Source organism: Ahaetulla prasina, chromosome 15 (genome assembly GCF_028640845.1).
Source record: "Ahaetulla prasina isolate Xishuangbanna chromosome 15, ASM2864084v1, whole genome shotgun sequence".
Classification (NCBI taxonomy): domain Eukaryota; kingdom Metazoa; phylum Chordata; class Lepidosauria; order Squamata; family Colubridae; genus Ahaetulla; species Ahaetulla prasina.
In genome coordinates this window covers 6216603-6243621 of record NC_080553.1, presented here as the reverse complement: position 1 = coordinate 6243621, position 27019 = coordinate 6216603, and the positions used below count along the sequence as shown (strand labels likewise).

The following is a 27019-nucleotide window of genomic DNA, read 5'->3' as shown; positions in this document are numbered from 1 at the left end:
TTGTTCTGGTGTGCAGTGCTCTATAGCGTCGTTTTGAGGGAACCCCTGGCTGGTCCCGCCCACCCTGCCTCACCTCTCCCAGGAGTCCCCATGCGGCCATTTTAGATGCAGGTGAATGCAGGGCATGCGTGGAAGCTCGGGGAGGGCAAAAATCAGACCTCCGGCCTCCAGAGGGCCTCCGGAGCCTGGGGAGGCCGTTTTTGCCCTCCCGGAGGCTTGAGGAAAGCCTTCAGAACACCCCCCCCCACCGCTGTGATGTAGGAGGCTGACTAGGCCACGCCCACCATGGCCACACCCACCCAGCAACCGGGCAGAGAACCCCTTGCTAAAATTTTTGAAGCCCACCCCTGCCCATAAATCCCTTTGGTCTGCCAGTAGGTGCCCTTTTGAGATAAATTTCTGACTGGGAAAAGTTTAACCCGATCCCGATTTTTCATCTTAATTTGTTTTTCCTAGAAAGGAAAGGAAGCTCAGCTCTGCCTCTCCAAAGGTGTTGAGCAATAAATGCATTTGAAAGAATCCTAAACTGGGCAGGCATATCAATTAAATAATAAATTTTCTCTACCTTGCTTTTCCCAAGCAGCAATGAGAGAAAGATGACCCTCCCCAAAACACTTGCAATTAGGACATTGTTCGTCAATTTAAAAAAAAAACAAAACAGCAACAAAAAAGATTCTCGTATCAAAATTTTATCCAAACACAAAATACAAAAATATGAAGAAAATAAAAATAAAGGTAAAATAGGTGAGGAAAAGGAAGAAAAGAGAGAAATATATAGGGTGGAGGTGGAAAAAGGAAAAAAAAGGAATTGATTTCCTAATTCCTTTTGGCGTAGTAACATAAGGTAAATAACAGGAAACCCACAACTTTTTAACTTTTTATGTAAGCAAAAGAATTCTCCTCTGCAGAAAAGCGGGCTGTCAAGAAATATATTGCCAGAAATTGTAATTTTATAATTATTAGTTTAACTTTCTATGCGCAGTAGACGGCGTGTGGTTCTCATGGAATTGTTTACATTGCTTCCATTTTGTGCTGTCCAGGGTAATTTGCAAGAACAATATCATCAGTATTCCTCTTGACTTTTTTTTTTCTTTTTTTGGTATCGTCACAATTGGATATTTGAGTGTGTCTGTGCGCTTGTGATATGTTTTTCCTTCCTCTCATTCTTATCTCTTCCTGAGGCAACAAAGAAGCTTTAAAAGGAAAAGGAAGGTGTTAGCACCAAAGAGCCTTTTGCTTAACCTCAATAGCTTTCAGTACAAGAACATGGGTTGTTATATTTGATTCCACAGTGTTTTCACAATGAATACACCTTGAGCTGCATTCAACGTTCAGAATTTCACCGCGAGCTGGTCGCACTTGCTTTAGAAGAACATATGTAAGAAAAATGAGAAAGCACTTTCTGTGTTTTTCCTTGAAGATGTTTCGCTACTTCTCCAAGAAGCTTCTTCAGTTCTGACTGAAAGTGAAGAACTGAAGAAGCTTCTTGGATGAGAAGGGAAACGTCTGCAAGGAAAAACAAAGTCCAGTTGCCTTTTGACAAAGCACCTTTGGGATAATCGTGACCTGGCTGACCGAGAATCTCCATAAATAAATTCCAGAATTCACTTTCTCAGGTCATTGAGAAAGATGGGAGGACTTGTTGGAGTTTAGATCAGCTTTTTCTTCTTCTTTTTTTTAATTTAATTTTATTTTATTGAAAAGACAGCGCCATGTCAGGATAACAATGCAAATAAAGCAAAGCCAGAGAGAAATCATGGTCAGTCTTAACCTACATGATAAGAACTATAATTGTACTATGTTAACAGTAAACAGATGCTTATAAAAGAAAACTTCAACTAAGTTTCTACTTATATTTACAAATTTTTACATATGATATCCATAATTTTATACATCTTTGTTGTACTGACATTCATAAACTTCCCACTCATTTCTACCTCTTGTCTTTATCCATTCATAAAATTTATTCCATGTCCTGTAATATTTCGAGTCCTCTTTATCTTTAATTTTAAAAGTTAATCTGTCCATTTCAGCACAATCCCAAATTTTCCTAATTATGTCATCCTCTGGTGGAGTGTTCACATTTTTCCAATATTTAGCATATGTAATTCTAGCTGAGGGACGCGGTGGCTCAGGGGCTAGGATGTTGAGTTTGTCGGTCGAAAGGTCGGCAGCTCGGCGGTTCGAATCCCTAGTGCTGCCGTGTAACGGGGTGAGCTCCTGTTACTTGTCCCAGCTTCGGCCAACCTAGCAGTTTCGAAAGCATGTAAAAATGCAAGTAGAAAAAATAGGGACCACCTTTGGTGGGAAGGTGACAGCGTTCCGTGCGCCTTTGGCGTTGAGTCATGCCGGCCACATGACCACGGAGACGTCTTCGGACAGCGCTGGCTCTTCGGCTTTGAAACGGAGATGAGCACTGCCCCTTAGAGTCGGCAATGACTAGCACGTATGTGCGAGGGGAACCTTTACTTTTACCTTTAATTCTAGCTGCCACCAATATATGTAATGCTAAGTAAATGGTTGCTTTGTCGTAACTTTCTGACAATATACCTAAGAGGCACACTTCTGGTTGGAACTCAGTATGTTGCTCAGTTATCATTTCTAGCCAGTTATGAATTTTCTCCCAGTAAATTTTTCTTCTACCCTGTTTCCCCCCAAACAGGGGTCTCCAACCTTGACAACTTTAAGACTTGTGGACTTCAACTCCCAGAATTCCTCAGCCAGCTTTGCCCAATCGGACTTTTGAGCGCATGGCATTAAGGCCAAGTGCTTATTTCAGGGTTCAAAAAAATATAAGACAGGGTCTTATTTTAGGGGAAACACGGTAATTGATGTTCTCCTAAAGCAAACGTGGACCAGTTCAAAGTGAAATTCAGAACAAAGTGTGTAATTGTGAAAGCATCCCACCGATTTTAGCAAGTTTCGTCTCCCAGCTGGCAAGCATCAGGTTGAACTTTTAGTGAAATGGCAGGGAAAGGTTTCTTTTAATTGGTGGGGAAAAAACATTAATTTATTCTCCGAGGATCACATAGGAAAGTTTTTGGTGCACAAATATTTCCGTTGTGTGTCTGGTTCCTGCTTGAAAAGCTTCTCCTTTGTCTTATGAATGAGTCATAAGAATGAGAAGACACAGAGGACAGCGAATTCATGAATGACATTTTTGTCACCAATCTTTTAACGGCAGGAAAAGGCATCAATTATGATTTTATTAGGGAAACAAGCAGTCGGTGTAAGGGAGAAAAGGTTGGGTTGAGCTGAGCTGAGCTTCCGATCTTTACTAGGCTAGCTTGTGTTACAAGCCATAACCATGAATCATTAATCAGAATAGAGCTGATTAGAATAGAAGGGACCTTGAAGGTCTTCTAGTCCAACCCCCTGCTCAAGCAAGAGACTCTTTCAGATAGATGGCAGTCCAGTTTTTTTTTAAAAAAAACTTCCAGTGATGAAGCACCCACAACTTCTGGTGGCAAGCTGTCCCACGGGTTAATTGTCCTCACTGTCAGGAAGTTTCTCCTTAATTCCAGGTTGCTTTTCTCATTGATTAGTTTCCATCCATTGTTTCTTGTCCTGCCTTCTGGTTCTTTGCAGAATAAGTAGACCCCCTCGTCTTTGTGGCAGTACCTCAAATACTGGAATGCTGCTATCATGTCACCCCTAGTCCTCCTTTTCTCTAGACTAGCCAAACCCAATTCCTCCAACTGTTTTTGTCTCCAGGCCTTTAGAATAGAATAGAATAGAATAGAATTTTATTGGCCAAGTGTGATTGGACACACAAGGAATTTGTCCTGGTGCATATGCTCTTAGTGTACATAAAAGAAAAGGTACATTCATCAAGGTTAATCATCTTAGTTGCTCTTCTTTGCACATTTTCTAAGTCTGTCATTTTTTGTGATGACCAAAACTGGATGCAGGATTCCAGATGTGGTCTTACTAAGGCTTTATAAAGTGGTGCTAATACTTCACGTGATTTTGATTCTATGCCTCTGTTTATACAATCCAGGGTTGTATTCGTATTAGCTTTTTTGGCTGCTGCTGCACACTGCTGGCTCACATTTAAGTGATCGTCTGCTAGGACTCCAGGGTCCCTCTCCCATTTACTGTTTTTTTTTTTTTTGGTTTACATTTATACCCCGCCCTTCTCCGAAGACTCAGGGCGGCTTACAATGTATAAGGCAATAGTCTCATTCTATTTGTATATTTTATACAAAGTCAACTTATTGCCCCCCCAACAATCTGGGTCCTCATTTTACCTACCTTATAAAGGGTGGAAGGCTGAGTCAACCTTGGGCCGGGCTTGAACCTGCAGTAATTGCAGGCTTTGTGTTCTAATAATGTACTTGTAGCTTTGAAAAGGATTACTGTCGTGTCCCACTCCTCCGCTGACGGCCGGGTCAGGGAAGTCCGAATCAGGCTTGCCTCTGCAGCTCTGCCCAAAGTCCTAGCAAAGTCCTCAGGGCAGGCAGGAGACCAGAAAGTGACTTCAGCAAGATAAGTTCGACTTTGCCTGACTCAGAGACTGCCAGAAAGCAGATCCTTTATATAGGCCATGGGGTGTGGCTCCATGACTCAGCACTCATTAAGGCCTGCCCCTCCCTTCCTTCTGTTGCCTCCGCCTATCCAGTCTTCTGATGCGAGGGTCACTCCAATCAGCAGCTGTTGGAAGTAAACTTTCCTCAGGCTCACATGCTGTGGAGGAGGGGGAGGGGTCTAGCTGCTCCGTTTGCCTGGGCATGGAGCCAGGGCTGGGGCCGGGGGTTGCTCCCTCCTCTGCAGCCTGCTTGGGCATGGAGCCAGGGCTGGGGCCGGGAGATGCTCCCTCCTCAGCCTGTCTGGGCATGGAGCCAGGGCTGGGGCCGGGAGGACATTCTTCAGCGTTCGGAAGCAGATAAGCAGACCCCGGCTGCGGTGAGAGCGGGCAAGACACAACAATTACTTTTCTGTTTTCAGCGCACTCAAAATGAAGATGGAGAAGCGACGGTTGTCGTTGAGAGTGACCATTACATGGAAGACTTTTTCCTACAGGTAAAAAAAATCTATGCCGGAAGCAACTTTCTTAATGCAGGGAGTCCTTGACTTATGGCCACAATTGAGCCCCACATTTTTGTTGCTAAGCGAAGCGGTTGTCGAGTGAGTTTTGCCCCTTTTTACAACCTTTCTCGCCCCAAGTTGTTAAGTGAACCACTGCAGATGTTAAGTGAGTGACACGGTTGCGAAGTAAATCTGGTTTCCCATTTTAACTTTGCTTGTCGGAAGGTCACAAAAGGGGATCACGTGACCCCAGGACACTGCAACCGTCATAAATATCAACCAGTTGCAGAAGTGTCCGAATTCAGCGCCGTTGTAACTTCGAACGGTCAATAAATGGAAGTCACGGACCAATGTAATTTAATGTCTTTTGTGATCTAGAAGGCCTCCAAAACGTTTGGTTGTTTCAGAGCATGTAACTTTTCTCAAGAAAATAGGAAAAAATACAGGTAGTCCTCAACTTAATGACCACATTTGAGCCCAGAATTTATGTTGCTAAATGAGATATTTGTTAAGTGACTTTCGCCCCGCTCTATGACTTTTCTCGGCACGTCGGTTAAGCGAATCACGTAGTTCTTCAATGAGTGACATGGTTTCTAAGTGAAGCTGGTTCCTCCCCACCCAGTGACTTTGCTTGTCAGAAAGTCACAGAAGTGGGGGATCACGTGACTCCGGGACTCTGCAACCATCATAAATGTGATTCAGTGGTCAAGCATTCAAATGCAAATCACCTGACTGTGGGGAGGCTGATGTCAGGGTTCCAAGTAACACCCCCGATGAAAGAAAACTCCAAGGCTAGAAGTTCCTCAAAGTTCCACTTAATAGAGATGTCATATTGGCACCCCTGGTAAAACCCGAATCTGAAAGCTTCCAGGCTTTCCCCACCCAAAGGAAAGTTCAAGTCTCAGCCCAACATCCACATGGTCCAATCCAAGCACCATCCCAACTGGAGATGCCTCCCAGCCACAGCCCTCCAGGTGCTGGGCAAGATGTCCTTGACTCTCTGAGAAAGGAATGTTATTATGACTATATATCACCCTGGTTCCACACCATTCCCCCCTCCCAGTTTCCCACAGTAGTAAATGTGGCAGGCCTGAAGAGCCAACGAAAAAGATGGCTTCCAGGCCTGACAGCTGCAAGGGACCTAAGTGCAAAAGATGCTCCTAAGTCCCCTTTTTCAGTGTCGTCGTAACTTAGAACGGTCACTAGATGAACTGCTGTAAGTCGAAGACAACCTGTAATGGCTTTGCCTTGGATTTGCCCAGAGACAAATAACACTGTAGACTCTCAGGCAGCAGAAACTACTTTCAGAAGTGTTTGGCAGGATTCCCCTGAGTTTTGTAATCCCTGGTGGGTGCCAGAAAAAGGTCACACGTGGCTTCCCACACTTTAGGGACTGCCCCCAATATCTCCGAAGATTCTCAGTCATCCAGGTCACGGTTGTCCCAAAAGTGCTTTTTCAAGCGGCAACTGGACTTCCTTTGTTACTCCTTGAAGATGTTTCCCTTCTCATCCAAAAAACTTCAGCTATTAAGAGAAAAACTAGAATGTCCAGTTGCCTCTTGGAAAAAGTACCTGTGGGATGACAGTCCCCAATTTTTATCAATTCCCAAGAAATTGGTCTGCTCGGTGACATATCACAGTGGCAATCCACCTTTAGTACAGGTGGAGTTGTTTGTTACGGGCTAGTCCTCGACGTATGACCACAATCGAGCCCCAGAGTTCTGTGATTAAGTGAGATGGTTGTTCAGTGAATTTTGGCCCCGTTTAATGACCTTTCTGGCCACGGCTGCTAAGTGAATTCCTGCAGTTGTTAAGCGAGTCACACGGTTGTAAACTGAACCTGGCTTCCCCATTGACTTTGCTCGTCAGAAGGTCGCAAAAGGGGGATCACGTGACACACACACCCAGGACGCGGCAACTGTCATAAATATGAGTCAATTGCCAAGCGTCTGAATTTTGATCATATTTGATATTTTGATCAGGTGACCCTGGGGATGTTACAAGGGTATGAAAAAACATTCCTAAGTCACTTTTTTTTCAGGGATGTTGTAACTTTGAACGGTCACTAAGTGACCTGTTGCAAATCAAGGACTGCCTGCATTTATGATTGATTGAGTCTACTTGGATGCCACCTACCCTCTACAGTGGGGCGCTAACAGTCTGTAAATTTAAACCTGTTTTCTCTTGATGTCTTTTCCTTCTCTTCCAAAGGTCGAGGAAGTTAGGAAATATATCTCCAAAATCTCAGATGTTGTAGAAGAAGTGAGGAAGAAACACAGCGTCATCCTCTCGGCCACACATCCAAAAGATAGTAAGTTTTTCCATCTCTGTGCAACTGTTTAAATATGGTGGCTGAGGTTACAGAATAACAGACAGCAGGGACCTCAGAGGTCTTCTAGTCCAACCCCCCTACTCAAGCAGGAGACCCCATACCAGTGATGGAGAACCTTTTTGGCACTCAGAAACATTGCACACGTGCACACTCATTGGGACCGCACTCCGGAAAAGCTGAACTTCCGGGTTCTAGCACACCTGCGTACCCGACGATCAGCTGACCGGCATGCGTGCGCAGGCCAGTTTTTGGCAGTGCCGTGCACACGAAGGGATCACGCCACAGGTGAAATCTAACAGGTTCTAACATGTTCTGGAGAACCAGTAGCGGAAATTTTGAGTAGTTCGGAGAACCGGCAAATACCACCTCTGGCTGGCCCCAGAGGGGGGTGGGAATGAAGATTTTGCAATATCCTACCCCTGCCACGTCCGCCACGCCACGCCCACCAAGCCACGCCCACAGAACCGGTTGTAAAAAAATTTGGATTTCACCACTGGATCACGCTCTGAAAAAGCCAAACTTCTGGGTTCTTCATGCGCGAAGGACAGCTGATTGTCACACGCACATGCGTGCCAGAAACCCGGAAAACACAAGCAAGGCCACGCGTGCCGGGCAACATGGCTTCGCATGCCACTTTGGGCACAGATGCCATAGGTTCACCATCATGGCCCTATATGATTGGCTGTCCAATTTCTTCTTTAAAAGTTCCAGTTTTTTAAAAACACTTTTTAAAAAACCTCTACGTTGTATGTAAAGTCATGGTGAGTGGCTTACAGCATCTGTTAGAGCTAGCGTCTTTTTTATTATTATTATTCACAGTTTATAATGTCATAATTTTACCATAGACAGTACATTGACTTTGCTGCTGGGACTCAATTTATTGGCTTTGTAGTCCTGTGTATTTCTTATCAGTTCCTAGTCCTGCTAACTGGCCATTCATACAATATTCATATGCTGGCGTAGAGATCCAGAGGATATCCCATTGGCAAAATAATAATAATAATAACTGCAAAGAATGGTGTGAAAAGCAGAAAAACCACAATTTAGTGGATCAGGATGCAGTGGGCAGCAAAAGCAATGGATGAAATTTGTGTTGTGTTGACATAAAGTCACTAACAATTACGTGAAATAACCAATGGATAACATACTGTGCATTGAACAGATAATTGGGAGTAAACAACACCCACCCTCTTAATTGTGCTATTGAATTGACTTTGCTATATTTGGGGGGGGCAAAGAGTTTCTCCAATGAGTATATGGCCAAAGACTCAATCCCCCAAAAATCAAAGTTGTGAGCTTTTTCTACACTATTCTACTCAAGCACTTGATGGATGGAGTGCAAGAATTGTGGTCCTTTAAAATTGCTTACTTCCAAGAAAATAACTCTACTTCGCTTTGGGAAGAATTAAAACATAGTATATACCAAGACTGCATCCCACTAACTTGAGCTGTTAAAAAACCTGCTGGTTTTCTCTAGCACTTATAATTGTGGGCTAATTTTAGCTCTCTGCTCTTGGATTCATGTATAAAATGAGCTAAATACAGTATACAGAGGTCTCCAGAGCCATGCAAGCCGTGCTTGGTACGGCTGTTTGACTGAGGGTTGTGAAGGGACAAGCATAGTTTTTTTTAAAAAAAAAAAACCAGCTTCAACGTTAAAATGGATGTTTATGGTTCTTTTAAGTGTAATAGCATTGCTGTTGTTTGGCTGTATAATGAATTAAAATTATAATTACCGCATAGAAAGCATCATAAATTTTGAAGGACTATATAGAGATTTCAAGTTCAAATACTTTCTCTTTATATATTCACCCTAAGAGCAAAGGGGAAGTCAGCACTGGGAATCTGTGTCGCTGAATTGATTAGCGGCTCAGTAGAGGGCTCTATGGTATTGGGAATATTTTATTTATTTATTTGCATTCCTGCCTTTATTATTTTTACAAATAAATCAAGGTGGTGAACATATCCAACACATCCTCTTCCTCTTATTTTCCTTATCACAACAATCCTATGAGGTGGGTTGAGCTGAGAGAGAGGGACTGGGCCAAAGTCAAACAGCTGGCTTTCATGCCTTTAAAAGTGGGACTAGAATTCACAATCTCCTGGTGATTTGCCCAAAGCCACCCACCTGGCTTTCATGCATAAGGCAGAACTAGAACTCGCGGCCTCCTGTTTTCTAGCCTGGTTCCTTAACCACTAGACCAAACTGGCTGTCTAATAATCAGGCAAAGAGTAAAAAAAAAGATTCAAGATATGTAATAGGAGAGGGACTGTATGTAATAGGAGAGGCAGTGCCGTCTGGCGACACCCAGGGGAAGGGCCTTCTCTGTGGGGGCTCCCACCCTCTGGAACGAACTCCCCCCAGGACTCCGTCAACTTCTGGACCTCCGAACCTTCCGTCGCGAGCTTAAAACACATTTATTCATCTGCGCAGGACTGGATTAGATTTTAAATTTTACTGGTTTTAATGGGTTTTATTATTTATATTGCTTTTTAATAATTCGGCCATGTAGAATAAGTTTTTTAACTGTTATTTTAGTCTGTATTTATATGTACTTTTTATTTGCCTGTGAACCGCCCTGAGTCCCTAGGGAGATAGGGCGGTATATAAATGTGATAAAATAAATAAATAAAATAAATAAATAAGATATGTAATATCCTTGCCTGTAAATTCTTGCTTTTGGTCAACTGATCAATGACTGGAGTATAGAGGATGCTTCTTGTGAACTCCAGTTGAAGAGTGCTGGGAGATAAAGCCGAATTCTTTCGGACAGGAAAAAGGAAACAGATTTTCATGAGTTGCAAAAACTGGTGGGTGGAAATCCTTTCTCTGATTTGTTTGCATTGGCGTTGAGAGCTCCAGAAGGCTATTATAAAAATCCATGTAGGATTTCATGCAGTTGACCGAGTTAATTTATTGATCAGGGTGCAACCCAGATAATCCTTTTCAACTTCGGAGTCTTTGTCCTTCAATAACAGAAGGGAAAAAAGATCAGAACTGAATGCGAGACATGGGACAAAATTTGGGGCAGGGTCATCATTTGCTCTTCACCCATGGACAACAGCCTGGTAGGAGCTTGGGTGACATGTATAGGGAGAGTACAGACAGCCTGGTGGAGGAGTCAAGAGAGTCATCAGCCTAGAGTTGTTACATTCCCACAAAAGTCCATCCGTTCTTGAATCCGTTGATGTATCTAGCGCCAATTTCATGCTGACCAGATTCTCGTGTGGACTCTTGACTCCTGATGTTTTGGTTCGCCACGATGTAAAAAAGATGTTGAGACTCTAGAAAGAGTGCAGAGAAGAGCAACAAAGATGATTAGGGGACTGGAGGATAAAACATATGAAGAACGGTTGCAGGAACTGGGTATGTCTAGTTTAACAAAAAGAAGGACTAGGGGAGACATGATAGCTGTGTTCCAATATCTCAGGGGTTGCCACAAAGAAGAGGGAGTCAGACTGTTCACCAAAGCACCTGAGGGTAGAACAAGAAGCAATGGGTGGAAACTGATCAAAGAAAGAAGCAACTTAGAACTAAGGAGAAATTTCCTGACAGTTAGAACAATTATTAAGTGGAACGACTTGCCTTCAGAAGTTGTGAATGCTCCAACACTGGAAATTTTTAAGAAAATGTTGGATAACCATCTGACTGAGATGGTGTAGGGTTTCCTGCCTGGGCAGGGGGTTGGACTAGAAGGCCTCCAAGGTCCCTTCCAACTCTGATGTTATGTTATGTTATGTTGTCCATCCTAGTTCAGATATTCCCTAATTCTAGGACCCTGTATGGGAACATCATTGAGTGGTGTGGTTGGCCTAGAGGTGGAGCTCTCACCTCACAATCAGGAGGCTGTGAGTTCGATTCTAGGTAGAGGCAGATATTTCTCTCTCTGGGCACAATGAGAATAGATCTGCTGAACAAAAACTCAGCATTGGTGACAGGAAGGGCATCCGGCCAGTAAACACTCAGCTCCATTCAGTTGCCCAGACTCCACCCTGCAAGGGATTATGGGGTCGTTAAAAGAAGATGATGATGGGAACATAATAATAATAATAATAACAACAGAGTTGGAAGGGACCTTGGAGGCCTTCTAGTCCAACCCCCTACCCAGGCAAGAAAACCCTACATCATCTCAGACAGATGGTTATCCAACATTTTCTTAAAAATTTCCAGTGTTGGAGCATTCACAACTTCTGCAGGCAAGTTGTTCCACTTATTGATTGTTCTGACTGTCAGGAAATTTCTCCTTAGTTCTAAGTTGCTTCTCTCCTTGATTAGTTTCCACCCATTGCTTCTTGTTCTACCCTCAGGTGCTTTGGAGAATAGTTTGACTCCCTCTTCTTTGTGGCAGCCCCTGAGATATTGGAACACTGCTATCCTGTTTCCCCTCGTCCTTCTTTTTATTAAACTAGACGTACCCAGTTCCTGCAACCGTTCTTCATATGTTTTAGCTTCCAGTCTCCTAATCATCTTGGTTGCTCTTCTCTGCACTCTTTCTAGAGCAACGGTTCTCAACCTGTGGGTCGGGACCCCGTTGGGGGTCGAATGACAATTTGCCAGGGGTCGCCTAAGACCATCAGAAATATGGAAAGTATACTTGCGAGTCGAAGGATCACGCTCCAATGGTTGACTTCACAAGCCAGCTGCAGGCTTTTCAAATCGCTAGCCGAATTCAGTTTCAGGTGCGATGAATTAAAAAAGAGAGAAATCTTTGCTCTGATGTCTCCCTCTCAAGCCAGCTGCAATCACTCCCAATCGCTAGCCTAATCTGACTTCAGGCGTGATAAACTTAATAGGGGAGGAGTCTCCGCTTTAATGCCTCCATCCTCAAGGCAATCGCAAGCAGTTCAGATCACTAGCCAATATGGCTTCAGGCACGATAAATTCAAAACGAAAATAATTTTATGGTTGGGGTCGCCACATCGTGGGGAATTGTATTAAAGGGGTCGCAGCACTATAAAGGTTGAGAACCACTGTTCTAGAGTCTCAGCATCTTTTTTACACCATTGCATGTTCAGTAGGAGGTGGACAATGTTTGTTTGTATCATACTGAGCTCTTAAGCAGAGTTCCCATTTCTCCTTTCGTTAAAGAAACAAAGGAAGAACTCGAAGAACTGAACAAAGAAATCAGAAAAACAGCCAACATCGTCCGTGTTAAATTGAAGTGTAAGTATACCTTGTGAGTACAAATAAAAATGCTGAAGCAGTTTGAAAGTTGGGGGGGGGTATCTTAATTGTCATTATTAATGCAAGTGGTGCTAGTTGATTTATATGTAATTGAGTGACTTGGTTTGGAGGATAAGATCAATATTTACCAAGAATGTAAATGTTCAAGTACATTGGGCTCCTGGTGATTTCATACAGATATCCTCCTTGCCGACAATGTAAAAGTTTGTTGTATTCTGGATTTTTAAAAAAATGATAGTCTAGTCCAGTGGTAGTCAACCTGGTCCCTATCACCCACTAGTGGGCGTTCCAGCTTTCATGGTGGGCGGTAGGGGTTTTCTTTGATACTGAAGCACTTTCCTTTTTTTAAAATTTAATTGACTTTTTAAAAAAAAATTCATAGCATTATTTAAAAACATTTTCATTAGGTTTTCATAAAATTCCCCGTGACGATTTAAATTTCTGAAAATATACTATTTCTATCGCCTGCGCATAAGTTTAGTTCACGTCACGTAAGTGAAACTAAATGGCGCTATAGTGCGACCGCAAACAAAAGAGCCTCGTCCCAGAATAGCTCGCGCATCTCCCCCACACAACACCCAGCTGTAACAGACAAGCGGAGCTGGTAGCCAGCGCCCCCACAAACCCAATCCATGATGCGCGAGAGGCATGCGGAGACGACGATACACGGCGCATTACTGTGCAACCAGTGGGCAGTTAGAAAATTTTACTACTAACAGAGATACAAAAGTGGGCGGTAGGTATAAAAAGGTTGACTACCCCTGGTCTAGTCTTCAGCTTTGCTATTGGCTGGCGTTCTCTCATTCCATTATTATCCAGGCCCAACCCTGCTTATCCTCTAAGCCCAGGCAAGTTAACAGATTAACAGAGTTGGAAGGGACCTTGCAGGTCATCTAGTCCAACACCACCAACACCCAACGCAGCAGGAGACCCTACACTATTTCGGACAAATGGCAGTCCAGTCTCTTCTTGAAAGCTTCCAGGGATGAAGGTCCCACAACTTCTGAAGGCAACTTCTGTTCCATTGGCTCCATGAAGTTGTCTATGCTCTGGCCCTTAAAGAGGAATTTGCTTTTATATTTGATCTAATAGCAATAGCAGAAGCACTTAGATTTATATACCGCTTCCTAGTGCATTTACAGCCCCTCTCTAAGCAGTTTACAGAGTCAGCCTCTTGCCCCCAACAATCTGGGTCCTCATTTTACCCACCTCAGAAGGATGGAAGGCTGAGTCAACGTTGAGCCGGTGAGATTTGAACTGCTGAACTGCAGCTAGCAGTCAGCTGAAGTAGCCTGCAGTGCTGCACTCTAACCACTGCACCACCTCAGCTCTCTCAACTCTAACAGTGTTTCTCAAACCTGGCAACTTTATGTTGTGTACATTTCAACTTTCAGACCTGCAAGATTCTGTCAGTGTAGTTTTACAATAAAGTAGCATTAACTCATCTACCTATCTGGTTTACCCTTCAATGTTGACATCAATCTCAAAAGTACAATTCTTCTCCCCCTCCCTCCTTTTTTATGGCCAGAAAAACTAGGGAGGGTCCTTTCTGAGCTTAATGCCCTACCCATTGTCCAGCTGTGGTGTATGCAGTCTCTTATCTGACTGTTTCCTCAGAGCATTTCTTTGTCTATGTTCTGACATAGGCTCCCTTAAAAAGTAGGAATTGGTCCTGGCAAAACCTCTTTTATGTACATGACTGTGAATCATTCACAGTCAGCAAGGTTTGTCCAAACAGTTTTTCAAAGGAATATTTCTCACACACCTTATCTGGCAAGCTATCACGTAACTTGTTTCCAAATGCAGAGTAAGGCAAAACTTGGCACAGTCTCTCTTAGAGTCACAAACAGAACTTTCCACTCTTTCAACTACCGAATGAACAAGGTGTTTCCTGCAAATGCCCCTCCCTGTTCGCTCCTCTTTTGTTTGCTATGGGAGGGGCCAATAATCTCCAAGGTGTGGCTCCACTCCCTAGTCGATCCTGCTCTCTGAGTTGTTCTTGTCTTCTGGCAGCTCTGCGCATATGCACACTGGGAACGGGCTCCAGCTCTTCCTCTGCCTCCCTGCTGTCTATCTCCTTCTCTGCCTCCGATGCACAGCCCTCGTCCGAACTTTCCCCAGCCCCCAGGATTGGCCCAAGTTCCTCCCCAATCTCCTCACTGTCTGATTCTGCTGCCGGCTCCTCTGACTGCTGGTGGGCCACAACAGTCTAGTCTTTCAAGGCCTTTCCTGCATTCCATTATGCCAGGGATGTCAAACTCAAGGCCCCAGGAGTGCTTAGATTTGGTCTGTGGGGCCGTCCTGGAAACAGCAAAGGACCAGCCCGCCATGCCTGAGCCAGTGAAAACAGAACTTGGGAGGACTGCATGCAAGGGTTGCAAGAAGCCATCGCAGCTGAAAACAGAGTCCATTTTCGTTGGCAGAACACTCGGCCTGCCACAGGTGCCCCCGACATAACTGACATTGAGCTGGCCATGCCAACCCTGGCCATGCCCCCACCAGCCTCCCCAAGGTCAAACGCAACCCTGATGCGGCCCTCAGTGAAATCAAGTTTGACACCTCTGCATTATGCAAACACACACCGTTGCAAGATTAGGGGAGAATAGGGATACACAAGAGATGTAAAACGTATCTTATATTTCATGAAGATATTTCCTTGGCTTTAATGGAAGAAAATACAGGGGTTTCCTATGGTTACTTATGGTAAAGGAGTTAGAAAAAATTCTTGTTCTGTTTAAAAGGTAACGGTTCCCCTCGCACATACTTGCTAGTCGTTCCCAACTCTAGTGGGCAGTGCTCATCTCTGTTTCAAAGCCGAAGAGGCAGTGCTGTCCGAAAACGTCTCTGTGGCCGGCATGATTAAACGCCAAAGGCGCACGGAACGCTGTTACCTTCCCACCAAAGGTGGTCCCTATTTTTCTACCTGCATTTTTATGTGCTTTTGAACGGCTAGGTTGGCAGAAGCTGGGACAAGTAACGGGAGCTCACCCTGTTACGCGGCACTAGGGATTCGAACCGCTGAACTGCCAACCTTTCGATCGACAAGCTCAGTGTCTTAGACGCTGAGCCAAGACGTCTGTGTACCAAACATTTAATTTTGTATGTACGTATATATAGATGGATGGATGGATGGATGGATGGATGAGGGGTAACAACTATCATCTCTGAGATTGTTTTGTCTGATTCACAGCCATGGAACAAGGTTTAGCTCGAGAGGAGAACATCAATCGAACCTCTGCAGATGTCCGGATACGAAAATCACAGGTACATGTAGCCAAGGAAAATCAGTCTTGGCAAACCACCATCAAAGATGAGAGAGCCCTAGCTGGGGGGGAAGGAATATTGTTTATAAATTCCTTGGGAGAAGAGAGGAAACTTGTGACATGCCTTTTGTTTGGCCTGGTTTCAAAGAGAAGAGAATTGCAGGCTGCGTCTTGAATTTGCTTATCTTCCCACGAGGAAGGCCATTGTGAGGCATTTTTGCTTCCTCCTCTTCCGCAGTGTCCAGCGTGGCATTGAAAAGGGTGTCCAGGCTCTTGTTAAAAAGCAAACAATGGCCTTGCTGGAATCGCCTAAACAAGACGCCTTGTTGGATATAGGCCATCATTCTTAGTGTGACCTATTTTTATGGGGAAGACTAAAAACTAAAGCTAGGCAGGCAGGCACTTATATAAATGAAATAGGTAGGTAAGTAGACAGGTAGGCAGGCAGGCAGATAGACAGACAGACAGAGAATAGACTTAAACTTCAACTAGACTTTATTGTCACTTCGAATGTACACTCATCGGCATACATTAAAATGAAATTTTGTGGCCTACAGCTCTCAAAGGGTCACCACCTCCAATATATACTGCATAAACATGACAATACCATGTTTCCCCGAAAACACGACCTACCCTGAAAGTGTCCTAGTTTGATTTTTACACGTGCGCCCAATATAAGCCCTACCCCCAAAATAAGCCCTAATTAGGATCCCGCCCACTCCAGAATGCACAGGTGAAAATTAAGCTATGGTGGGGGTGGAGCTGCCCTACTATTTTTCTTTGGACAGTTATAGCCAGGCCTCAACACCTGTGTCACCAGCCCATTTCTTCTGCAGCCAGCAAGGCTGGCAAGGCTTTCCTGAAGATCTCTGTAGCTGATAACAAAGCTCCGGATCGATCCGCAGCTCTTTTATCGGCTGCAGAGGCCTTCACCAAAGCCTTGCCGGCTGCAGAAAAAGAAGTTCCTGAAGGCCTCTGATAGCGAAAAGGAGGCCGGGGGTGAGTTAGTCAGTAGATGACATCCCCCCTGAAAAGAAGACCTGATGCCTTTTTTGGTGGCAAAAAAATATAAGACAGTGTCTTATTTTCGGGGAAACACAGTATAAATAAATACAAAAATAATATATGTACCCACATAAATTATATGACAGAGAAACAACACAGTCTAGTTCCGATGTATACATGTACATGACAAGAAAAACAAATCTTTAGTGTTTACCAGACAATAAACACACTGATGGCATGTAGTCTGGATTCCCAGGAAGAGGAAGCGGCAACTCTCCCTGGAAATCATTATATGTTAGAGAAAAAGGGTGACAACAACCCCTTGATGTAGATAGAGTACTTTAGTTTGGCAAGATTCTCTGTATAGATTTGGAAACATCGGCTTGGAAGAATCGCCACGTGCCATTCTTGGGTTTGGGGCTTGACTTAAGGTTATAATAACAGAATTTTGCAGGTTTGTATGTCCTCCTTCTTTTTATCTTCATGAAGGGTGGGGGGGCTGTTGGTCAAGTGTGAGGCACTTTCTCAGATTACATTTCTGCCCTGGACTGAGGTTTCTGTTGTGACCCAGACCCAAATAGATAGTAATAAACTTAGTCCGTGGAAAAAACAAACTTTATTCGAACAGCTGGAAATTACTTCATTCCCAGCGTCGTTCAACTCAAAGTAAAACAAATGCCTCCCAAAACAAATTCCTCAGTTATCTCACAAACCTTAGTCCAGTTAGGCAAACTGCCAAAGGCCCTTCCTGGCAAACATCCAGAAGCCACAAAAATAAAGACGTACACGAAGCAGAAGACGCAGCTACAACGTTGTTTTCCAGCAAAGCTGAAACAAAGTCTGTTTTAAGCCTTATGGGAGGGGCCAATCATCTCTTGGCCCTACTCCTGAGTTGTCCTTTCTGCTTGAGCTGCTCTTGCCTTCTGGCAGCTCTTCTCACGCGTGCATTAGGAACAGGCTCCTCCTGTTCCTCTGCCTCACTACTATCAGTCTCTGGAGGCTCTGGAGTCCGCACCTCACTTCCCGATGGTCCTGGCCTCACCTCAGCCTCATCGCTGTCCGACTCCATTGCCAGCTCTGGAGGCTGCTGACGGACCACAACAGTTTCTTTTATCCAACTGTTGCCTTGGAAGTGGCTCTTTCTTCTGTTCCTCAGGGCCATTCCTTCTACCCATTCAATCTCTCCTTTCAATAAACAACTGCCACCCTGTGTCTGACTTACCCAGTTTCAGTAATGTCTGTAAAGGCCTTTGCTACAAAAGAGAACACTCAAACTAACATGTGCAAAATCCCTTGGCTTGTCACCCTTTCCAGCATTCAGTGTTGACCCGGAAGTTTGTGGACGTTATGACGATGTATAACGGAACTCAAACCGTCTTCCGGGAACGTACGAAAGACCAGATCCGCCGTCAGTTGGAAATAAGTGAGTGATCTTTCCTTGCTAATTTTCTCCTACTCTGAAGTACCCGCCCCATCTTGCCAATGCATTATAGCAAAAATAAAATGTCAGGGATGATGATGTACCTTGCAAGAACCCGACCTCTTGTCATTTTTCACTAGCTGGAAAAACCACCACGGACGAAGAACTAGAAGACATGCTGGAAAGTGGCAATCTTTCCATTTTCACTTCGGATGTACGTATTTCAAATCTGCGTTTGTTGCCTTCAGTGTTTAGTTTAGTTTACTTTGTTTTATTGATTAGCCCACGGGCCATATCAAAAGTGACTTCAACGTAGATTTTATCTTTTGGGTCCAAAGGACCTTGGAGGAGTATAAGCAAATCGAATTAAAACCCAAATGTCTACAAGTTCTCTTCTTATCAAAAGTAAATTAATAAGCATACTTATTTCGTGTCTGCTCCTTCCTCCCAACATTGCAAAGATCATTTTGGACACCAAACTGACCAGAGCAGCCCTCGATGAAATTGAGTCTCGTCATAAAGATATTATAAAACTGGAATCGAGCATACAGGAATTGCACGAAATGTTTATGGACATGGCGATGCTGGTGGAGGTTCAGGTGAGTCTTTACATCCTGAAGTATAAGGTGGGTGGTGGAACCGTGTTGGAATAATAACTGTTCTTATGAAAACACTGGCCTCACCATGCAGGAAATGGCCTTTGAAGATGGTAGAATCCCACTTCTAAGTAAATGGTACCAGCTTAGTAGCTATGGAGATTACATATAAAATAGAATACACTGGTTTGTCACCCTTCCCAGTTCTGTATTCAGTAGGAAAACAATAATAGCTGGTCATTTTAGTAAAAGACCTTGAATCATGGACACAGTGTGCTTGTCATATTTATGATGCTTGTGTCATTTGTGAAACATTGGTGCAAAAAAATTCTATCTATATCTTACCCTACCCTATCCTATCCTACCTTATCTATCTATCTATCTATCTATCTATCTATCTATCTATCTATCTATCTATCTATCTATCTATCTATCTGTCTGTCTCATCTATATCTCATCAATCATTCTATCATTCTATTCTATCTATATCTCATCTACCTACCTACCTATCTTATCTATCTATCCAATCTATCTCTATCCTCCCTCTCCCACCCCTCTCCTCCTCCCTGCCCATCCCTTTCCCTCTCTCTCTTCTCTCTCTTTCTCTTTCTCCCTCTCCCTCTCCCTTTTTAAAAAACAACAACCACCCTGTTCTTGTTCATTATTGGGCAGTTTCAATTTTTTATTTTGGTTCTGTTTATTTGGTAATGCCCATTTCATGTTTTCAATATAAACTACCAAGAGACTTCAATAGTCAGAGGTATAAAAGTCAAGTGACTCAGTGATGTTTCCTGGGGCAGGTAGGACTTTGTATAATAACACAAAGAGCGATTATTATGAAACTACCGTATTTTTCGGATTATAAGACACACTTTTTGTCACCCAAAAGGGGGTGAAAATGTCTGTGCATCTTATAGACCAAATATTGCCGAAGCCCTGCCCACCCGCCAGCTGTTTTTTTGCCTCCGCATGGCCCATTTTCGGGCCTTTTGTCGGCCTTTTTCAGGGCTTTTTTCGTCCTGTTTTTGAGACTTTTTTCGGCCCATTTTCAAGACTTTTTGGCCAATTTTTCAGAAAAAAGCAGCCTGAAAAAAACCTTGAATACGGACTGAAAAAAGCCTCAAAAATGGCCCAAAAAAAAAGGCTGGAAAAATCTTGAAAAAAGGCCTGAAAATGGGGTGCACGGAGGCCAAAAACATTTTTTGTTGATTTCCTCTTCTAAATTTAGGTGCTTCTTATAGTCTGAAAAATATAGTACTTGAGGAGTTTCCATGAAAATCCAGATGTGTGCCACCTTTCTTTTTTCAGTGTTTTTTCCCCTCTTCCCATGTGCATTAGGTGGCGATAAATCAGATAAAAATTTCAAATAGTATTTTCCGGTTGAAAAACCTTTCTCGGGGTACTCATAATCATGGCTATGACTATTTCTTGAGTGTGAAGATCAATTTCGAATTGTCTTCTCCCAGAAAGCTTTCCTTCAAACATTATCTAAAATTATCCCATGCACTTACGAATGTTTTTCATCCTTTAGCACAGGATGAAATTAGTTGCCATTACTGTCATGCTGCTAATCTGAATTTTCATGAGCTGACCCTCTTAAGTTCCTTTCTTGAAAAAAGGCATGGAAGTGAATGTTGTAATGAGCTTTTTAAACGTTTTGCTGTTTATTGCTGCATAATCACGTCTGCTGATGGATAGGACAACTCAGGTAAACTCTCTTCTGTTAATACGTTCATCTTTTTCCACGCCATTCACCAGATTGCTTCATCAAACCCACATTAATGGCATACATACACCGGCATTTTAATAGAGGTAGATTTCAATATTGTTAGTCGAATGGGCTTCATTTTAGTTCCTGCTGTTTCCATCAAGCGGTTGGGGAATCTATGCAGACCGATTTTTTTCCCAACCTTGGCAACTTGGAAGATAAGTGTGCTTCCACTCCCTATTAGAATGTCTGTACTGAGCAAGCTCTACAAAATAAAATAATGTTCATCTTTGCAATCCAACTTTCTGGTTTTTATTCTCTTTTATTTATTTATTTATTTATTTTTTTGTTTACATTTATACCCCGCCCTTCTCCGAAGACTCAGGGCGGCTTACAGTGTATAAGGCAATAGTCTCATTCTATTTGTATATTTACAAAGTCAACTTATTGCCCCCCCAACAATCTGGGTCCTCATTTTACCTACCTTATAAAGGATGGAAGGCTGAGTCAACCTTGGGCCGGGCTCGAACCTGCAGTAATTGCAGGCTACTGTGTTCTTAATAAGCCTTAATAACAGGCTTTTACCAGCGTGAGCTAAACCGGCCCTTGTTTTCTGAGGTTTTCGCGGGTGTTTGTATGTAGGTCTTTTCCCCCCCCCTCTCCTGCTTTGTTGTTCTGTGTATTCCAGTTAAACTCCCAACATTAAATAAATAAAGCCAGCCCAACATTTCCATCTCGGTTTCTGCGAATGCCCTCATAACCGTTGGTCATCCTCATGTAATAATCCCATCCTTGACTTGATTCAAACGGGGCGTCGTCTCCAGTCTGCTTTTGTCAAAAGGATTCCCAGAAAGTGTCATTAATGGCCAATTTCTGCTCTTTGTTGTTTTGTTGTGTGTGTGTTTCTGGCTTCCACCCACAGGGCGAAATGGTCAACAGCATCGAGAAGAACGTGATGAACGCCGTGGATTACGTAGAACACGCCAAGGAAGAGACCAAGAAGGCCGTCAAATACCAAAGTAAAGCTCGTAGAGTAAGTTTTTCCCCTGGACAAACCCTGGCCAGTTGTTTCTCAATGTTTTTTTTTTTTATTTTGTGTGTTGTCTTGCTTACCCACTGCAATTCTTCCTGCGTCACAGTCCATCCAGCATTACAGAGAGTCCTCAACTTACAACCTCAATGGGGAGCTGGATTTCTGTCACTAAGCGTGGCAATTGAGTCGTGCCTGAGATAGATAGATAGATAGATAGATAGATAGATAGATAGATAGATAGATAGATAGATAGATAGTTAGGAGAGACATGATTGATAGATAGATAGATAGATAGATGATAGATAGCTAGATAGATAGATAGATAGATAGATAGATAGATAGATAGATAGATAGATAGATGTACGTAGGTAGCTAGATGATAGATAGATAGATAGATAGATAGATAGATAGATAGATAGATAGATAGATAGATAGATGATTGATAGATAGATAGATAGATAGATAGATAGATGATTGATAGATAGATAGATAGATAGATAGATAGATAGATAGATAGATAGATAGATACACACACACACACATATTTGTTTTCTGAGGTTTTCGCGGGTGTTTGTATGTAGGTCTTTGGTTATTCGGGTTTTCTTCCGCGTAAAATTGGAAGTGTCTTGGCGACGTTTCGACGAAGTCTTATTCGTCATCTTCAGGCTGGTGTTTAGAGCTTCTAGGAGCACGAAGCTGAAAACACCAGCCTGAAGATGACGAATGAGATTTCGTCAAAACGTCGGCAAGACACTTCCAATATTATGTGGGAGAAAACCCGAATAACCAAAGATATATATATATATATATAAACAAAAAAGATCAAACAAACAAAAAACAACAATACATAACAAAAATCGACATAAAACATATATTCCTTCTTTACATCAGCTTCGTTTCCTTATTCTTCTCATATTTACATCCTTATTCCCCCTCTCATTTCCTTTAATTATACTTTTCTTTTTTGTCCCATTCTCCCTTGTTTCTAAATATCTTCTATCTATCCTTCTAACTATTCCTTTTCTTTCATACATTGCCATTTTATGTACATGTGTATATAAGCTTTTCATCTTTTTTCATCATTTAGTATTTTTAGTATCTAGCCAATTACACAATTTGTTCCATACTATATAATATTCCGACTCTTCTTGCCTGATTTCGTGCCTGATTTTATGACCTTTTGGCCACTGTTACTAAGCGAATCCCTACAGCTGTTATAAGCGAATCATGCAATCGTTAAGCAAATCCACCTTCCCCCACCACTGGCTTTGCTTGTCGGAAGCCAGCCGGGAAAATTGCAAATAGGAATCACATGATTGCCCAGGTGTCAGGGTTCCAAGTAATACACCCATAGCCAACAAAATTCCGAGGCAGGTAGATTCCTCAAAGAATAGTTTTATTTGGCACGGCAGTTTCATATTGGCACGGTTCTGGTGAAAACCAACTCTGAAGGTTCCCATAGTTTTCACCTAATTAAAAGTAAAGGTTTTTCCCCATCCCCAGCTTCAGTCACATGGTCCAATCAAGGTGCTGTCTGGTTGCTTGGTAATGTCACTCTTCCTTTCTCCGGCCACCTGTGGGAATGTCCTTGATTCCCAAGAGAAAGTATTTTGTTTTGACTACAAAACTCCAGCTATCTCTATTCCACCCCCCACCCCATTCCTCAGCTCCAGCGTGGCAACATTGAAGCTCCAAAATGGCTTCGGTCAGGTCAACTTCAGGGTTGACACCGGAATGATGCCCCGTTCGTAAATACACGCCGGTTGCCAAGCGCCCAAATTTTGATCTGACGAATGTGGGGATGCGGCAACCATCCTAACTGCGAGGACCGGTCGTCTCTCCCCCACCCCCCCACCCCCGTGCTGTTGTAACTTTCAGCCATCACTAAACGAACGGTTGTAAGTCAAGGGATGCCTACTAATTTTGAGCCCCAGCCGCTATATCTGAGCTCCTCCCTGCCTGTTGAAAACTGAAAAAACACCCTTAACTGAAAACTATCGCCTTGTTTTCCTTTGGCAGAAAAAATGGATTATTGTCATTATTGTGCTGGTGCTGTTAGCTCTACTGGCTCTAATAATTGGCTTGGCAGTTGGGGTGCCGTGATGCTTAGATAATTGTCCGTCAGCAACTTGTCCCTGCTACCTCTCAGTAAGTACTAATCAACTCGCCGGCCTCGCCTGTTAACCTTTTCTAAAACTGTAATCTGTGTATCCTCGCTGCAATGTTGTGTGTACGCCTGCCTTCTTCCCAGCTGCCCGACAGCGAAAAAAAAAAAAGCGGATTTTGCATTGGAGACCTAGACCTCCGAAGGCTAATTGCCTCTTAAGTATTTTGTTTTGCATTCCGATATTTCTTCGGCCAAAAACCCAGTTTGGGTTTGCTTTGCTTCCCTTTTTTGGAGGCTAGGAAGATGGACGTTTTCATCAGTTTATAGAAGAGGACGGGATGAAGGGAGATTGAGGATTAAGATCAACAGTCTGTAATCCCCTCCTGATCTAGGCGTGCTTTATTTCAGCAGATCTTTTGGGGAGGAGAGGACTTTTTAGATCAGTTGGCTACCCCATTCCTCCTTGCTTTGAAATTGCTTGCATCTGTGTTGTTATGATGAAAAATGCCAAAATAGAGCGTTGATCAGGGGACTGGAGGTCAAAACATAGGAAGAAAGGTTGCAGGAACTGGGTATGTTTAATGAAAAGTTTAATGAAAAGAAGAACTAGGGATGACGTGATAGCAGTCTTCCAATATCTCAGGGGTTGCCACAAAGAAGAGGGAGTCAAGCTTGTCTCCAAAGCACCAGAAGGCAGGACAAGAAGCAACGGGTAGAAACTAATCAAGGAGAGAAGCAACCTAGAATTAAAGAGAAATTTCCTGACAATTAGAACAATTAAGCAATGGAGCAACTTGCCTCCAGAAGTTGTGGGTGCTCCATTGCTGGAGGTTTTAAAGAAGAGATTGGATAACCATTTGTCTGAAATGGCATAGGGTTTCCTGCTTGAGCAGGGGGTTGGACTAGAAGGCCTCGAAGATCCCCTCCAGCTCTGTTATTCTGTTAATTCACAGCTCTGATTTTGGTACATCTGTGCGTCACTGCTTGGGGATGAGCTAATCCTACTTTCCCCTCTCTTTGCAGAAACTGATGTTCATGCTAATTTGTGTCACTCTCTTCATTGTTATCCTTGGAATTATCCTAGCGGCACACTTCTCCTAGCCTGTATTCGGAGGTTGGGAATCTCCTTGAAACTCTTCCAACTTCTCATCAGGATGCCTTTTCTTGCCATAACGAGGATGTTCTGTTTTCCAAGATGGCAAAATTAAGTAGTTGTTTAAGCATTTTATAGGACTCTTAACGCTTTGATATCTGTAGACCTGAACCAAACATGAAGGAAACTGGAACACCTCCGATGTGGACTCATTTAAGGGCTGCTTTAATTTACATACATGCATATATATATGATGAGTTGCAAAGCTTCCAGCACATCAGTGTTACCAGTTGGAAATGGGTAGAATTCATCACCCAGAAAACAAGAGATCTCGAAATGTTTGTCTTGTTTGAAACTAAAGCAGCCATAAATGCAATTGACTGTAGTCTATGTAGACTGAAGGTATGTTTCACGATAATATTTCCATTTTATTTTTAAAGCAAAGAATGATTGAGACCGGGGGCATAAAATTGCTTTCTCTTCTCTCCGGTTTTCGTGCTTTTTTAAAATCATCTTAAAAACTGCTGCATAATAAAATGTTTTTAACGTTTTAATCGCTTCAAGGCCACAGAGTGGGAATCTTTAAGTGCCTCCTTTTTTAGTGGCGAATCTGCGAACTGTTTTTGAGAAACATCAGCACTGTCGTTAAATAATGTTAGTTTACTTATGGTCCCAGACTGACCCGGTTCACACATAAAGCTGGGGCAAAATTCAGTCTTCGTGCTCAACTGTCCTCCAGCTGAGCAAAAACTTGTTTCTTTTTATACAGAAAGTAGTTTGGCATTACTTTTGAGCCAGCGATCCTAGTTTAGGATTTTAAACAGAGTAGCAAATTAACTCAGGGCTTGAAATTGACACGACTTGAGCATTGACCAAAGTTTGTTTGAAACCATCTTGTCCACTGACGTTCACAATAAGCCAGTTTAGTTGCCCCATAAAACGAAATTAACCTTGAGTTGAATCCTGTGAGCCTTCAGAGGACGAAGAAAGTGTGCAGGAATCCCAATCCTCAGCTCTGCGCAAAGCTAACACTAAACCCAACTTTAGTGTCACGTGTGAACCGAAGCCTTCCTCGTCTTAAAAGATGTATTTTGACTGTGAAGTTTTATTAAGCTATTTTTGTTTTGTTCTAATTTCAGATTTTTGTCTTTCTAAACCCTCAGAAAGCATAGCATTGTTGAAATAAGTGTGGGGTGGGTTGCGCCTGATTTTAAGCTGCCTTTGATGCATCTTTGAACCCCTTCAGTCAAACTGGAGAAAGACCCGTTTTGTGTGAAACAGGTTCTCGTGTGCGATGTGAGTTTGCAAAGCTCTTCCTGCAGCTCTCCATAAATTTAGCAAAGCAACTGCAGAAAATGAATTTTTAGGTTGCACACACAAGTCTAAGGGAAAACGAAGAGGCCTTCAAGTTGAATTTTATTTTTTAATTCACCTAAGGTGGAATATGAAAGGAAGGGGCTTACTTACTAATGGAGTAAAATTGGGATTGCATTACAGTTTTGCCTAAAGTGCATTCAGTCCTTCCTTTCTTGTTGCCAACCAGCTGAGGAATTATGACGAACATTGGTCATTATCTTTTTAAGGCTTTTGTCTTAAAACAAACCTTGATTTTGTCGGGAGAGGTGATTCCAAAAGTTGATGTGGTTTGCAAAGGATCTGTTTAATGGTGGTTAGTTGCACTGAAGTCCCACAGACTTTTTAACGGGGTGTGGGTTACATATTTTCCTCTAGATCTGAACCCAAAATGTCCAGCTGTTAAGAATTTTTAAAACAATTCAGAGGCAACCAAAACAAGTTGTATCTTAACCTCGCTTTACTTTTTTTTGTTTTGTTTTGGTATGGTATTATCCCTGTAAATATATGTACATGTAACTGATTTGCTTTCTTATTGTTAAAATATATATGTAGCTATTTATGCCGAGAATGAAATAAATTGTGATAGGTGCCTTACTTGTTTTTTAACAAAACCTGCTTTGACATGCTTCTTTCGGCGTTTTGATTCAAGCATAACATCAGTTTTATTTTACCTTGCAGCTAATCTGTTTCCTAGAACTTACCGTTTTATTGGACACATTATGGAGAGCATATTTTGTACGCATTTAATGCCCTCGATGCTAATTTTAGGAATTGTCATTTTGAAATATCAGTTCTTCCGATCTGTGTAACTTCTAGAAAGTTTTAAAGTGGGACAGCCGGGCAATAATTGATTGATTGATGGCTTTTTAACAAAATAACAATAGCCTTTTACT

At 42.7% G+C, this 27019-nt stretch overlaps 1 protein-coding gene across 2 annotated transcripts in view; it reads left to right on the top strand.

Annotated features, from left to right (window-relative positions):
• The window catches only part of STX2 (syntaxin 2), a 29315-nt gene extending 2603 nt beyond the window's left edge, over positions 1 to 26712 (top strand). Inside the window, exons 2-11 of one of the 2 annotated variants that reach the window (XM_058158494.1) lie at positions 4948 to 5022; positions 7240 to 7339; positions 12450 to 12524; positions 15736 to 15809; positions 18128 to 18236; positions 18374 to 18447; positions 18695 to 18832; positions 21460 to 21570; positions 23590 to 23718; positions 24701 to 26712. In XM_058158494.1, the coding sequence (XP_058014477.1) occupies positions 4948 to 5022; positions 7240 to 7339; positions 12450 to 12524; positions 15736 to 15809; positions 18128 to 18236; positions 18374 to 18447; positions 18695 to 18832; positions 21460 to 21570; positions 23590 to 23673 (840 nt within the window). In that variant the 3' untranslated portion in view covers positions 23674 to 23718; positions 24701 to 26712. The remainder of the gene's footprint in view (positions 1 to 4947; positions 5023 to 7239; positions 7340 to 12449; positions 12525 to 15735; positions 15810 to 18127; positions 18237 to 18373; positions 18448 to 18694; positions 18833 to 21459; positions 21571 to 23589; positions 23719 to 24700) is intronic. The other variant, XM_058158495.1, reaches the window with a different exon arrangement.
• The last annotated feature ends 307 nt before the right edge of the window (positions 26713 to 27019 follow it).